Below are 13,583 nucleotides of genomic sequence, written 5' to 3'. Positions count from 1 at the left end.
TCCGGGGCGGACCTCCAGGGTCCTGCCGTTGTGGCGCAGGACAGTCATTCCGGACGGCCCACTCTCCGCCGCGCGTTCCAGCCATCAGCCGCAGCCCCGCCGACCGAGACCCGGACGGGCCGGGACCTCGCAGTCCCCGAGGCGAGACCTGGAGCAGAAGCAGATAGATGGCGTGACCAATCAGAGCCAGGCTTTCGCGGGCGCGGCCCCCCGGCAATTGGGCGGCGGAGAGCGGGGCGGGGCTTCCGGTCGGGGCACAGGGGCTTCCGCCGCCGCGGCGCCTCGGATGGCCGCGCTCCGGCTATCGCTCGCGGCCTCGCTCGCGGCCGCCCGCGCCCGGCCGCCCCTCGGCCGCCGCCCGCCGCCCGCGCCCTGCTCCGCGTCGGCCGGCGCCATGGAGCCTGAGCCCCGCTGGCTGGCGGGGCTGCGCTTCGACAACCGTGCCCTGCGCGCGCTGCCGGTGGAGACGCCGCCGTCTGGCCCCGAGGGCGCCCCGTCCGCGCCGCGGCCCGTGCCCGGCGCCTGCTTCAGCCGCGTGCGGCCCGCGCCCCTGCGGCAGCCGCGCGTCGTGGCGCTGTCGGAGCCCGCGCTGGCGCTGCTGGGCCTGGGCGCGCCGCCCGCCGACGCCGCCGCCCGCGAGGCTCGTGAGGCCGAGGCCGCGCTCTTTTTCAGCGGCAACGCGCTGCTGCCGGGCGCCGAGCCCGCCGCGCACTGCTATTGCGGCCACCAGTTCGGCCAGTTCGCCGGGCAGCTGGGCGACGGCGCCGCCATGTACCTGGGCGAGGTGTGCACGGCGGCCGGCGAGCGCTGGGAGCTGCAGCTCAAGGGCGCCGGCCCCACGCCCTTCTCCAGGTGTGTTTGCGCCCGTACCCGCGGAGCTGTCCTCCCCGGTGGGGCGGTTGGGGGGGAGATTAACTACGGAAAAGTGTGACGTGGGGACGTAGAACGTGGAGCGTAGCAGCGCCCGAGCCAAAGGCCCTGAGGCCAGGACAGGAGGCGAGGGAGCAGGTTCTGTGGCTCCTGGCCGCTTCGGAGCGCCCGTCTGCCTGGAAGAGGGGGGGGAGGGGAGGGTCCTGCTGCCCCTCAGATCAGGCTGAGCGTCTGATCACACAGCGCTGGTAGCTGCCCATGCTCTGTTCTCATAAACTATCCAGAGAGTTCGGAGTCAGTTCTACGTGCAGCACGCTCATGTTTACCGCGTGCCCAGCCCTGCTGCCTGCTCGGCGCACTCGGCTTCCGGCTTCCTCTGAATGCCGGTCGGGCAGTCAGCTTCCCTCCCACACACTTTAGCACTGCAGATGCCAACTGTGCAGCCGGTGCTCTGGACCGGGACAGATCCTCGGCCCAGTGGACCTTCTCCCAGGCCCGGGCTTCCAAGCACTTGGGGGGCCAGCCATGTTCTGACCCTGCAGTGAGGTGGGCAGTGTCAGATGTCCATCCAGGGGCTCATGGGCCAGGGCCGGGGTCCAGATGCCCACAGCCTGAGCCAGCAGGGCGCCCTTCCCGCAGCTGTCATGCCTCTCCTGTGCACACAGTGCTGATAGTCTCTGCTCCTTTTCACTAAAAAAGTTCATATATTTAGCCCATATTTGTTAAATGCTTATTGAATGGCTGAAAGAATCACACCTAACTTGGCGTTTTATGTTCCAAGAAATCCCGAGGGTGTGTCTCTGGTCTGGCCCCTCCCATGAGCTCTCCCCTCCCCTCCCTGCAGGGACTGAACCGAACCGGGCCCCCACCTCTAGCAGCGCCACCTCAGATCCTCAGGATAGCTGGTCCTTCCTCATCCCCCAGTCTTCAAACCTTGGTGTCTCTGAAACGTCCTGAGTGAAGCCTGGCACCCGCCCCACCCTCCTGGAACAACCCGCTCAGAGCTGTCTGCACTCGTGGCCGGCAGAAGCATTTCTGCTCCTTGGGGTCACGGGTAGATGTTTATCGCCCTGGGGCCTTCACATTGTATGAGCATCTTTCAACTTTATGTGTTCATTTTAATCATTTGTTTTTGCCATTTATAAAAAACATTTTTGTGAGAGTAATCTGCTGTTGGAAGTTGCTTTTAATATTTGAAGACTTGAGCTGTAAGTCAGTGTTTCCAGACCTGAGGTCCTTTAAAAGAAAGAGGCTGTTTGACCCTTAACCAGATGTGCACCCACCCACCACCCCCAGCATTTCCTGGGGTCCCCAGCCTCAACAAGGCTTGAGGCTAACATCTGAAGTGGTGTGAGGGGCTTAAGGCCAGCAGCTGCTCGAGTCCCCCCGGCGTGGGTTTTGGGGGGCGCGCAGGTGCCTTCTTGCTTCTGCCTCCCATGGGGGTTGGGATTTCAGGACGGCCTCTCCTGCCAGGTGCAGAAGAGCTTGTCCTCAGCTGGGTCCACCCCAGCACTTTGGCTGGGAACAGACGTGGGCGCCCAGGAGAAGGGACCATTGTCACGTGTCCATGCGGCTCTCTGGGGGCAGGGCCACCCTGAGGCCCTGTACCCTTGCTGTGTAATCATTATTCAGTTCTGCTTTCTGCTTTGGGCACTTTGCCCCAGGCAAGGAGATAGGCAGCTTGTTTTCTGGATCATTTTTACCAGATCCACAATTAGCTTGGACTGTACTGGCTTCCTCCTAAACAGGCTGGGGTGGGGGTGGGGCGGGTGTGGAGTGACATTTGAGGACGAATTACAGACTAGAAGTGGGTGAGTGGAGTGCAGCTGTGGACTGAGGGTCTCGTCAGCCAGAGGCAGGCACAGTCACCCTGCAGACAGCCCCAGGGTGACTGTCAGGCCGGGTTTCTAGAGGTGTCACTCACACCTGGAATGAGCCACACCCAGGCTCCCAGGTGAAGGCAAGGCAGGAGGCCTGCAGAGATCTCCACTGACTCCCGGCCTCCCTGGCCCCGCTCTCCAGGCCTAGGCCCCAGCACCCCAGACTCACGCTGGGCCCGGCTCTGGCCTCTTCCCGGCAGAGGACGTGGGCAGGCGTGCACCCCGGGCACCTTCACTCAGCCTCGGTGTCCTTCTGCAGGTGAGATGGTGTCTTCCCGCCAGTTTTTGTTCTTTCCGAGAGAATTTTCCAAACTGTTCCAGGTGCCTTCCTGCCTGGGAGAGTGCTGGCACACTGCCATGCCCTGGGCCAGGCCAGGAAGCCAGGCCTGACCCTGAAGGGCAGAGATCCAAGCTCACTTTGTTGTTGTGTTTGTTTGCTGGGTGGGGGCTCTTGGAGGTCGAAATGTCCAGCGCCCTTCATCTTACGAGGAGGGGCTGAGGACGTGGCTCATGCAGGCCAGCTGTTCTCGTGTGCTGCTACCACTTTCCTTCTTTAATTTTAAAAAATAATAAGAGTTTCCAGTCCAGCACGTAAGAAACTTTGGAAATCATCACTCCACTCTAAAAAGTAAAGAGCTGAACAAACAAAAATCAACAAGTCTTCTTAGATCTGCAAGAAAAGTGAGGTCAGAGGGCAAATTGCTGCCCCACCCCCCAAATTGGAGAGACTGACAGGCAAATACAAAGAATTACGAGTTACCAGAGCGGAAGTCTGCACAGATCCTTGCCCTGTAATTGGTGAATTGCTGGAGGCTCAGTGTGTACGAGTCAGTTGAATATTTCAGGGCCCAGTCGTAAGCGAGCCCCGCACTCTGGTGAGTTTTACCTCCTGGAGCTCTCCTGTCTTCTCACAGTGAATATTGGTGGAAAATCCCTTTGTGCTTCTGGCAGGAGGGGGGAAAAGGAGGTCTATGGAGTACACCAGAGCACTCTGTTCTGAACAAGGCTGCCCTTGGGGGAAGCTAATTAACCACAGCCTGACCTGCTGGGGTGTTATCAGAGTCCCTCGGACCTGGGGAAGGGAAATGCCCAGCTCCAGTGCCCTCTGGCGGAGAGGAGACTGAAAAGCACATATGGAAGCTCTCAGTCCAGAGGCACAGGGTCCTTGAGAGTCTGAGGCCTCCACCTGACACCTATGACCCACCTCTACATCACTGAAGGCCTGCTTACAGTAGTTCCTTTTACGCCATACATCATGCCTGGCTATCAAGAAAAAATTACAAAACATACTAAAAGGCAGAAAACACAGTTGGAAGAGACAGAGCCAGCATCAGAACTAACCTCAGACATGGCAGAGATGTTGGAATTATCAGACCAACACAATTCCAATCGTGTTGGAATTTAACACAGTTATGATTAATATACTCAGGGGTCTAATGGATAAAGCAGGCAGCATTCAAGAATAGATGGGCAGGGGCCTTTCCTGGTGGTGCAGTGGTTAAGAATCCGCCTGCCTATGCAGGGGACACGGGTTCATGCCCCGGTCCGGGAAGATCCCACATGCCGTGGAGCGGCTGGGCCCGTGAGCCATGGCCGCTGGGCCTGCACGTCCGGAGCCTGTGCTCCGCGAAGGGAGAGGCCACAACAGTGAGAGGCCCGCGTGCCGGAAAAAAAAAAAGAAGAATAGATGGGCAGGACTTCCCTGGTGGTGCAGTGGTTAAGAACCTGCCTGCCGGGGCTTCCCTGGTGGCGCAGTGGTTGAGAGTCCGCCTGCCGATGCAGGGGACGCAGGTTCGAGCCCCAGTCCAGGAGGATCCCACATGCCGCGGAGCAGCTGGGCCCGTGAGCCATGGCCGCTGAGCCTGCGCGTCCGGGGCCTGCGCTCTGTAGCGGGAGAGGCCACAGCAGTGAGAGGTCCGCGTGAAAAAAGAACCTGCCTGCCAATGCAGGGGACACGGATTCGAGCCCCAGTCCGGGAAGATCCCACATGCCGCAGAGCATCTAAGCCGGTGCACCACAACTACTGAACCTGTGCTCTAGAGCCCACGAGCCACAACTACTGAGCCTGCATGCCAGAACTACTGAGCCCACACACCTAAAGCCCATGCTCTGCAACAAGAGAAGCCACTGCAGTGAGAAGCCCGCGCACAGCAACGAAGACCAATGCAGCCAAAAATAAATAAATTTATTTATTTTTAAAATAAAATAAATAAAATGAGACTAGAGGAATTCCCTGGTGGTCCACTGGTTAAGACTCAGGCCTTCGCTGACAAGGGTCTGGATTTGGTCCCTGGTCGGGGTGCTAAGGTCCCTGAAGCCGCTCGGCATGGCCAAAAATAAATAAATAAAACCTTTAAAAAAAAAAAAAAATAGATGGGCAGGCAGAGCAACTAAGCCCATGCGCCACAGCTACTGAGCCCATGCTCTAGAGCCCGCAAGCCACAACTACTGAGCCCACGTGCCGCAACTAATGAAGCCCTCATGCCTAGAGCCTGTGCTCCACAACAAGAGAAGCCACCGCAATGAGAAGCCCAGGCACCTCAACAAAGCCCATGCGAAGCAGCAAAGACCCAACACAGCCAAAAATTAAATGAATAAATAAATAAAAACAGAAAAAGAATAGATGGGCAGTGTAAGCAGAGAGATGGAAATTCTGAAAAAGACGAAAAGGAAATGCTAGAGATTTCTAGCAAAAACACTGTAACAAAAATGAAGAATGCCTCTGATGGACATGTTGCTAGACTGGACACAGATGAGGAAAGAATCTCTGAGCTTGAAGATATCTCAGGAGAAACCTCCAAAGATAAAAAGCAAAAAAAAATTTTTTAAATAAAGACTGAAAAAATCCAAACACTCACCAAGAATTGTAGGACAAATGCAAAAGAAGTAACACGTGTAATAGGAATACCAGGAGAGAAACAGAGAAAGAAACAGAAGAAATATTTGAAGAAATGACTGAGAATTTCCCCAAATTAATGTTAGACACCAAACAGATCCAAGAAGCTCAGAGCACACCGAGCGGGATGAATGCTTCCCCCACCCCCACCAAAAGACAAAAACAAAAGAACTATACCTAGGCTCATAATTTTCAAACTACAGAGAGGCAGAAATAAAGAAAAAAAAGTGAAAGAAGCTAGAGGAAGGAAACACTTAACCTACAGAGGAGCGGAGATAAGAATTGCATCTGACTTCTCAGAAGCCAGGCAAGCAAGAGGAAAGTGGACCAAAGTATCTAGAGTGATAAGGAAAAAGAACCTGCCCGCCCAGAATTCCGTACCCTGTGAAACTATCCTTCAAACGTGAAGGAGAAATAAAGACTTCCTCAGACAAACAAAAACTGAGGGAAATTGTTAGCAGTTGACCTGTCTTGCCAGAAATGTTAAAAGATGTTCTTTATAGGGAATGAAAATGATGTAGGTCAGAAACTTGAATCCTCATAAACAAAGGAAGAGCATAAGAGAAAGAAGTGAAAGTACAATAAAAACCTTTACTTTTCCTCATCTTAATTGATATAACAGGTAATAGCTTGTTTAAAATAATAGTAACGATGCATTTATGTATAAATGAAATTAATGACACCAGTCAAATAAGGGATGGGAGGGAGGGATTAAGGATTATTTTGTTATTATAAGGTACTCATACTACCCGTGGAGCAGGATAGTGTTACCTGCAAGTAGACTTGGATTAGTTGTAAATGGTATATTACAAACTCTAGGGCAACCTTCTAAAAAAATAATAATTATTATTTGTTTAATTTTTGGATGCGCTGGGTCTTCATTGCTGCACGCGGACTTTCTCTAGTTGTGGCGAGCGGGGTCTACTCTTCGTTGTGCGCGGGCTTCTCATTGCGGTGGCTTCTCTTGTTGCGGAGCACGGGCTCTAGGTGCGCGGGCTTCAGTAGCTGTGGCTCGCGGGCTCTAGAGCGCAGGCTCAGTAGTTGTGGCGCACGGGCTTAGTTCCTCTGCAGCATGTGGGATCATCCCAGACCAGGGCTCAAACCCGTGTCCCCTGCACTGGCAGGTAGATTCTTTCCCACTGTGCCACCAGGGAAGTCCTAAGGCAACCACTTTTTAAAGAGTAAAACAAAACAAAAAAGTATAACTGATACGCTAGGTGAGAACTGATGAAAAAAGAAAAACTGGAATCACAAAATGCTCAGTTAAAACCACAAAAGGCAGAAAAAGAGTGAAAGAGAAAACAAAGAGCAAGGCCAATAAATAAAAAAACGAGACCAAACTGTATGTTGTCCATAAGAAATCCACTTTAAATATGAAGACACATGTAGATTAAACGTAAATGGATGGGGGATTTCCCTGGTGGCCTAGTGGTTAGGATTCGGAGCTTTCACTGCAGAGGCCCGGGTTCAGTCCCTGGTTGGGGAACCATCCTGCATGCTGCCAATAAAAAAAAAAAGTAAATGGATGGAGGAATGCATACCATGCTAATACTAGTTAGCAGGTTTAGCCATATTAATTCAGAAAGAGTGGACTTCAGAGTAAGGAAAGTCATTAGGGATAAAGAGGCGTGTGACAAAAGGTGAAGGGGTCAGGAAGGCAGAACAGTCCTTACTTGTATATGTGCCAGATAGCAGCATCGGAGTACCATGAGGCAGAAACTGACAGAACTTCCAAGGGGCACAGATGAATCCACTGTCATTGTTGGAGACTCAACACCCCTCTATCAGAAATGGACAGAGCAGGGGCTTCCCTGGTGGCGCAGTGGTTGAGAGTCCACCTGCCGATGCAGGGGACACGGGTTCGTGCCCCAGTCTGGGAAGATCACACATGCCGCGGAGCGGCTGGGACCGTGAGCCGTGGCCGCTGAGCCTGCCCGTCCGGAGCCTGTGCCCCACAATGGGAGAGGCCACAACAGTGAGAGGCCTGCGTAACGCAAAAAAAAAAAAAAAAAGAAATGGACAGAGCCAGCAGGCAGAAAATTGGTAAGGCCATCTTTGAACTCAGTTAACACCATCAGTCAACTCGATATAAAGAATATCTATAGCCTATTTCATCTAACAACAATGGGATACATATTCTTCTCAGGCCCACATGGAACATTTATCCAGAGAGACCACATTCTAGGCCATAAAACACACCTTAACAAATTTTTTAAAATAAAAATCATACAGTGTCTGTTCTCAGGCCACAATGGAATCAAACTAGAAATCAATAACAGATAACTGAAAATCCCAAAATACTTGGAGATTATGCAACATACTTCTAAATAACACATGGTCAAAGACAAAATCTCGAGAAATTTTTAAGTATTTTGAACTAAATGAAAATGAAAACACCATATGTATGGGGCACAGTGAAAGCAGTGCTTTGAGAGAAGTTTACAGCAGTGAGTGCATATGTTAGTAAGGAAGAGAGATCTAAAACCAATCATTTAAGCTTCCACATTAGGGAACTACAAAAAGAAGAGTAAATCAAATCCAGAGTAAGCAAAAGAAAAGAAATAATAAGAATTAGAGCAGGAGTCAATGAAATTGAAATAGGAAATCAGTGAAACCAAAAGCTTGTTCTTTGAAAAGATCAATAAAATCAATAAACCTCTAGCCAGGCTAACTAAGAAAGAAAGTGAGGACACAATTAGTAATACCAGAAATTAAAGAGGGGAAATCATGCAGATCATATGGACATTAAAAGGAAAATAAAATTACTCTGAACAATTCTGTGCTCACAAATTTGATAACCTAGGTGAAATGGACCAATTCCTTGAAAGACACAATTTGCCAAAAGTCACAAGAAAAATATAAGGCAATCTGAATAGGCCTATATATATTAAAGAAATTGAGTCAACAATTAATAACCTTCCAAAACAGAAAGCACCAGGCCCAGATGGACTCACCAGTGAATTCTACCAGACATTTAAGGATGAAATTATTCCACTCTTTTTCAAAGAATGGAAGCAGAGGAAATACTTCCTGACTCATTCTGTGAGGCCAGCATTACCCTAATACCAGATCCAGACAAAGACAATACAAGAAAAGAAAACTACACACCAAAACCCCTCATGAACATAGATAAAGAAATCTTCAACCAAATATTAGCAAATCAAATCCAACAATGTTTGAAAAGAATTATACATCACCACCAAATGGGATTTATTCCAGGTATGCAAGTCTGGTTCAGTATTCAAAAATTAATTAATGTGGTCCATCAGATCAACAGGCTAAAGAAGATGACTCGCATCACCACATCAGTTGAAGCAGAAAAGGCATTTGACAAACCCAAGACCTATTCATGATAAAAACTCAGTAAATTAGCAACAGAGAGGAACGTCCTCAACTTGACAGAGTATCTGCAGAAAACCTATAGCTAAACCTACTTAATCATGAGAACCTCAAAGCTTTCCCACTAAGATTAGAAACAAGACAAAGATGTTCCCTCTTTCCATTGCTTTTCAACATCCCTGGAGGTCCTATAGCTAATGTCACAAGACAAGAGAAGAAAAGCGAAGGCATACAGATTGAGATGGAAGAAATAAAAATTGGGTTTTTTTGCAGGTGAACATCTATGTAGAAAATCTCAAGGAACTGACCAAAAAATGAGCTCATAAGCAGTTATAGCAAGGTTGCAGGATACAGTTACTACATAGGTCAATCACTTTAGTATATCCCAGCAGTGAACAAGTGGAATTTGAAATTAAAAACAATACTGTTTACATTAGCAATCCTAAAAATTAGATTCACACCTAAGTGTGAGTTCACACTTAGGTGTGAATCTAACAAAATATAAGACGTCTACTAGGAAAACTACAAAACTGATAAAAGATATCAAAGAAGAACTAAATCAAATCAACTAAAGATATTCCACGTTCATGGATAGGAAGACTCAATATTGTCAAGGTATTGGTTCTTCCCAACTCAATCTACAGATTAAATGCAAGCCCAATCAAAGTCTCAGCCAGTTATTTTGTAGATATTGACAAACTGATTCTAAAATTTATACCGAGAGGCAAAAGACCCAGTATAGCCCTCCCGATACCGGGGGAGAACAAAGAGGACTGACGCTGCCGCACTTCAGGACTCACCATAAAGCTTCGGCAGTCAAGAGAGTGTGGTTTTGCAACTACTGAAGCCTGTGCGCCTAGAGCCCGTGCTCCGCAACAAGAAGCCACCACAATGAGAAGCCCGCACACGACATCCAAGAGTAGCCCCCGCTCACTACAACTGGAGAGAAAGCCCACGCGAAGCAACGAAGACCCAATGCAGCCAAAAATAAATAAATAAAATAAATTTTTTTAAAAAAGAGAGTGGTTTTGGCCAAAGAATACATAGGTCAATGGGACAGAACAGAGAGCCCAGAAATAGACCTGCATAGGTGTGGATCTTTGACAAAGGAGCAAAGGCAATCCAATGGAGCAATGATAGTATTTTCAACAGATTGTACTGGAACAACTGGATATCAACATAAAAAAAAAAAAAATCTAGACACAGACCTGACACCCTTCACAAAAATTAACTCAAAATGGATCACAGACCTAAACAAAATGCAAAAATGTAAAACTCCTAGAAGATAAAATGGAAAATCTGGATGACCATGGGTATAGAAATGACTTCTTAGGTACCATACCAAAGACAGGATCCGTGAAGAAATAATTGATAGGCTGGACTTTATTAAAGGTAAAACTTCGGTGAGGGACAATGTCAGGCAAAATGAGAGGACAAGCCACAGACTGGGGGAAAATCTCTGCAAAAGACACATCTGATAAAGGATGTTATCCAAAATATACAAAGAACTCTTAAAACTCAACAATAAGAAAACAAACTGATTTTAAAATGGGGCAAAGACCTTGTTAGACACCTCCCCAAAGAAGATACAGAGATGACATACAAGCACTTTAAAAGATGTTTCACATCATGTGTCATCAGGAAAATGCAAATTAACAAGGAGACGCCATCACACACCTAGGAGGATGGCCAAATCCCCGAACACTGACAACACAACATGCTGGCGAGGATATAGAGCAACAGGAGCTCCCATTCACGGCTGCTGGGCCTGCAGGATGGTGCAGCCGCTTGGGAAGACAGTGTGGTGGTTTCTTACCAAACTAAAATACACTCTCACCACATGATCCAAGAATCACGCTCCTCAGCGTTTACCCAAAGCAGCTGAAAACACGTCCACACGAAAACCCTGTGTATGGATGTTCACCGCAACTTTATTCATAATTGCCAAAACTTGGAAGCTGCCAAGATGTCCTTCAAGGTGAATAGATAAACAAACCGTGGCCCGTCCAGACGATGGGATATTATTCAGCAAAAGAATAGAAAGGAAAAAAAAAAGAAGAGAAATGAGCCATCAAGCCACGAAAAGACATGGAAGAAACTTAGATGCATATCAGTAAGTGAAGGAAGTGAATCTGAAGGTCGCACAGTATGATTCCAATTCTGTGACATTCTGGAAAAGGCACAACTATGGAGACAGTCAAAGACTGGGGGTTGTGGGGGCGGGGGAGACGACCAGGCGGAGCACAGAGGGTTTTTCGGGCCGTGAAACTGTTCTGTATGACACTGTGATGGTGGATCTCTGTCAAACCCACAGAATGGACAACACTGAAAGTGAGCCCTGGTGTAAACAGTGGACGCTGGGTGATGATGACGTGTTGGCGTAGCTTCATCGAGTGTGGCAAATGTCTCCCCTTGGTGGGGATGTTGATATTGGGGGAGGCTGTGTATCTGTGGTGGTGGGTATATGAGAAATCTCTCTGGCTTCTGATCAGTTTTGCTGTGAACCTAAAACTGCCTAGGAAAAGAAAGTCTATTTAAAATAATAGTAATAATGAAGGTTTAGCATAAGAAGAAAACATCCACATCATTCAGAGCTGCCTGAGGGAGACTGGGGTCCTCCCCGCCACTGCAAATGATGCTCTGTGTCTGTGCTGTTGTAAAAGGATTTTCACAAAGTAAATTCATAAAAACAGAATTGTGGATTTGCGAGCGTGTGTGTGACCCTGGGAGTAGCCTTCCCTGACCTCTATGTGGACTTGGCCTCCTGCCGTGGGCCAGGCACCCTGTGCTGTGGTTCCAGACCTGGAGGAGGTTAGGGGCTTAGCACCTGGGATCGTCCAAAGCAGACTCTTCTTACAGTGATGTCAGAGCTGCTCGTGGGTTGTTTTTACTTTATTATTATTATTTTTTTGCGGTACGCGGGCCTCTCACCGTTGCGGCCCCTCCCGCTGCGGAGCACAGGCTCCGGACGCGCAGGCTCAGCGGCCATGGCTCACGGGCCCAGCCGCTCCGCGGCATGTGGGATCTTCCCAGACCCGGGCACGAACCCGTGTCCCCTGCATCGGCAGGCGGACTCTCAACCACTGCGCCACTAGGGAAGCCCATGGGTTGTTTTTAAAAAGCTATTAGGAGGCTTTCTTCCAGTCCCTTCCCTCTGTGACCACACCTTGGTGTTGAGTGGAGCCCAGCAGTGACCTCTGTGCTTGACCTCAGACAGGCCGACGGTCGCAAGGTGCTGCGCTCGAGCATCCGCGAGTTCCTATGCAGTGAGGCCATGTTCCACCTGGGCATCCCCACCACGCGGGCCGGCGCCTGTGTCACGTCCCAGTCCACCGTAGAGCGGGACGTGTTCTACGACGGCAACCCCAGGCCCGAGCAGTGCGCGGTCGTGCTGCGCGTGGCCCCCACGTTCCTCAGGTAACGCCTGTCCTCGTGCTCCTGTGTCGCCCCAGTGGCCGGAGTGCAGCTGCCCGGCCAGGGTGCAGGGCCTGGGGCGGCCAGAGGAGGTCGCCCCAGTGCAGGCTCTGGGGCGGCGTGTCCAGAGCTGTGGACCTGGAGTTTATGACCAGGAGCTACATAAGATGCACCAAAGAAACGGCCTCACTGTGCTGCTGGACGAGCGGCCATGACGCCCGGTGTGCCTGCTTCCTCTGGCCCCTGTTCACTGACTGGAGGCCTCCTGGCTGCTGTCTTCAGCAGGGCCTGTCAGTCCTCGACGTCACCACACTGTCTGGCGTCGGGTGCTCAGTACTGACCACCTGAACCCAGAGTCGCCAGGAGGTGGCTGTGGCCGTCTGGTGGGGTCAGGTGACCTGGGCCGACCCTGTGCGTCAGCTGTCACCAGCTTTCCCTTTGTCCTCTGGGGGTGGTGGTGTCGGGGCAGGCGTTGGCCTCCTGCTGGGAGACCCGGGGCCTCTGGGCACAGCTGCACTAGTGGTGTTTGGACCAGGTCGTCTTTGCTATGAGCTGCTCTGTGTCTCGTAGGGTGTTCAGGCAGCGTTCCTGGCTTCCACCCATGAGCTGCTGGTAGTAACCCCCATCGTGACAACCAAAATTGCCTCTGGACGTTAGCCCGCCCCCTGGGGGGTATAACTGCCCCACTGCTGAGCCTGCGGGTCACCCCACTACAGGACACCGGTGACGGGCGCATCCCTCGGTGTGGGAGGCCGGACACAGAACCCCTCTCGTCCCTGCAGGGCGGCCGTGGCAGTCCCGGCCCCATGCACCCCGGGAAGTGCCCTGTGTCCGCCTGAGTCACTGAACGGCCAGCTACATTTGGTGGTTTCTCCCCCGCCGCCCCGCCACAAGGGCTAGCAGCACCCTCCCTCCTTCCTGACTCGTGAGGGGGAGGCGTCACGTTTAACCTGTTGTCAACGCGGGTCTTCCCTCCAGGTTCGGATCCTTTGAGATCTTCAAGTCCTCGGACGAGCACACGGGGCGCGCCGGCCCCAGCGTGGGGAGGAACGACATCCGAGTGCAGATGCTTGACTATGTCATCAGCACTTTCTACCCCGAGATCCAGGCCACTCAGGCCAGCGACAGCGTGCAGAGACACGCCGCCTTCTTCCGGGAGGTCCGTGGGAGCTGCCCCCCCCCCC

General features: G+C 51.0%; 1 protein-coding gene across 1 annotated transcript in view; it reads left to right on the top strand.

Annotated features, from left to right (window-relative positions):
* Positions 1-237: 237 nt before the first annotated feature.
* The window catches only part of LOC103078083 (selenoprotein O), a 20,122-nt gene continuing 6,776 nt past the window's right edge, over positions 238-13,583 (top strand). Inside the window, 3 exon segments of the mRNA XM_082930985.1 lie at positions 238-852; positions 12,199-12,402; positions 13,378-13,558. Of these exon segments, the coding sequence (XP_082787111.1) occupies positions 287-852; positions 12,199-12,402; positions 13,378-13,558 (951 nt within the window). The 5' untranslated portion in view covers positions 238-286.

This window comes from Lipotes vexillifer, unplaced genomic scaffold (genome assembly GCF_000442215.2).
Source record: "Lipotes vexillifer unplaced genomic scaffold, Lipotes_vexillifer_v1.1 scaffold382, whole genome shotgun sequence".
NCBI lineage: Eukaryota > Metazoa > Chordata > Mammalia > Artiodactyla > Lipotidae > Lipotes > Lipotes vexillifer.
The sequence above is the reverse complement of the archived record's forward strand: the minus strand, read 5'-3'. Positions and strand labels throughout refer to the sequence as shown.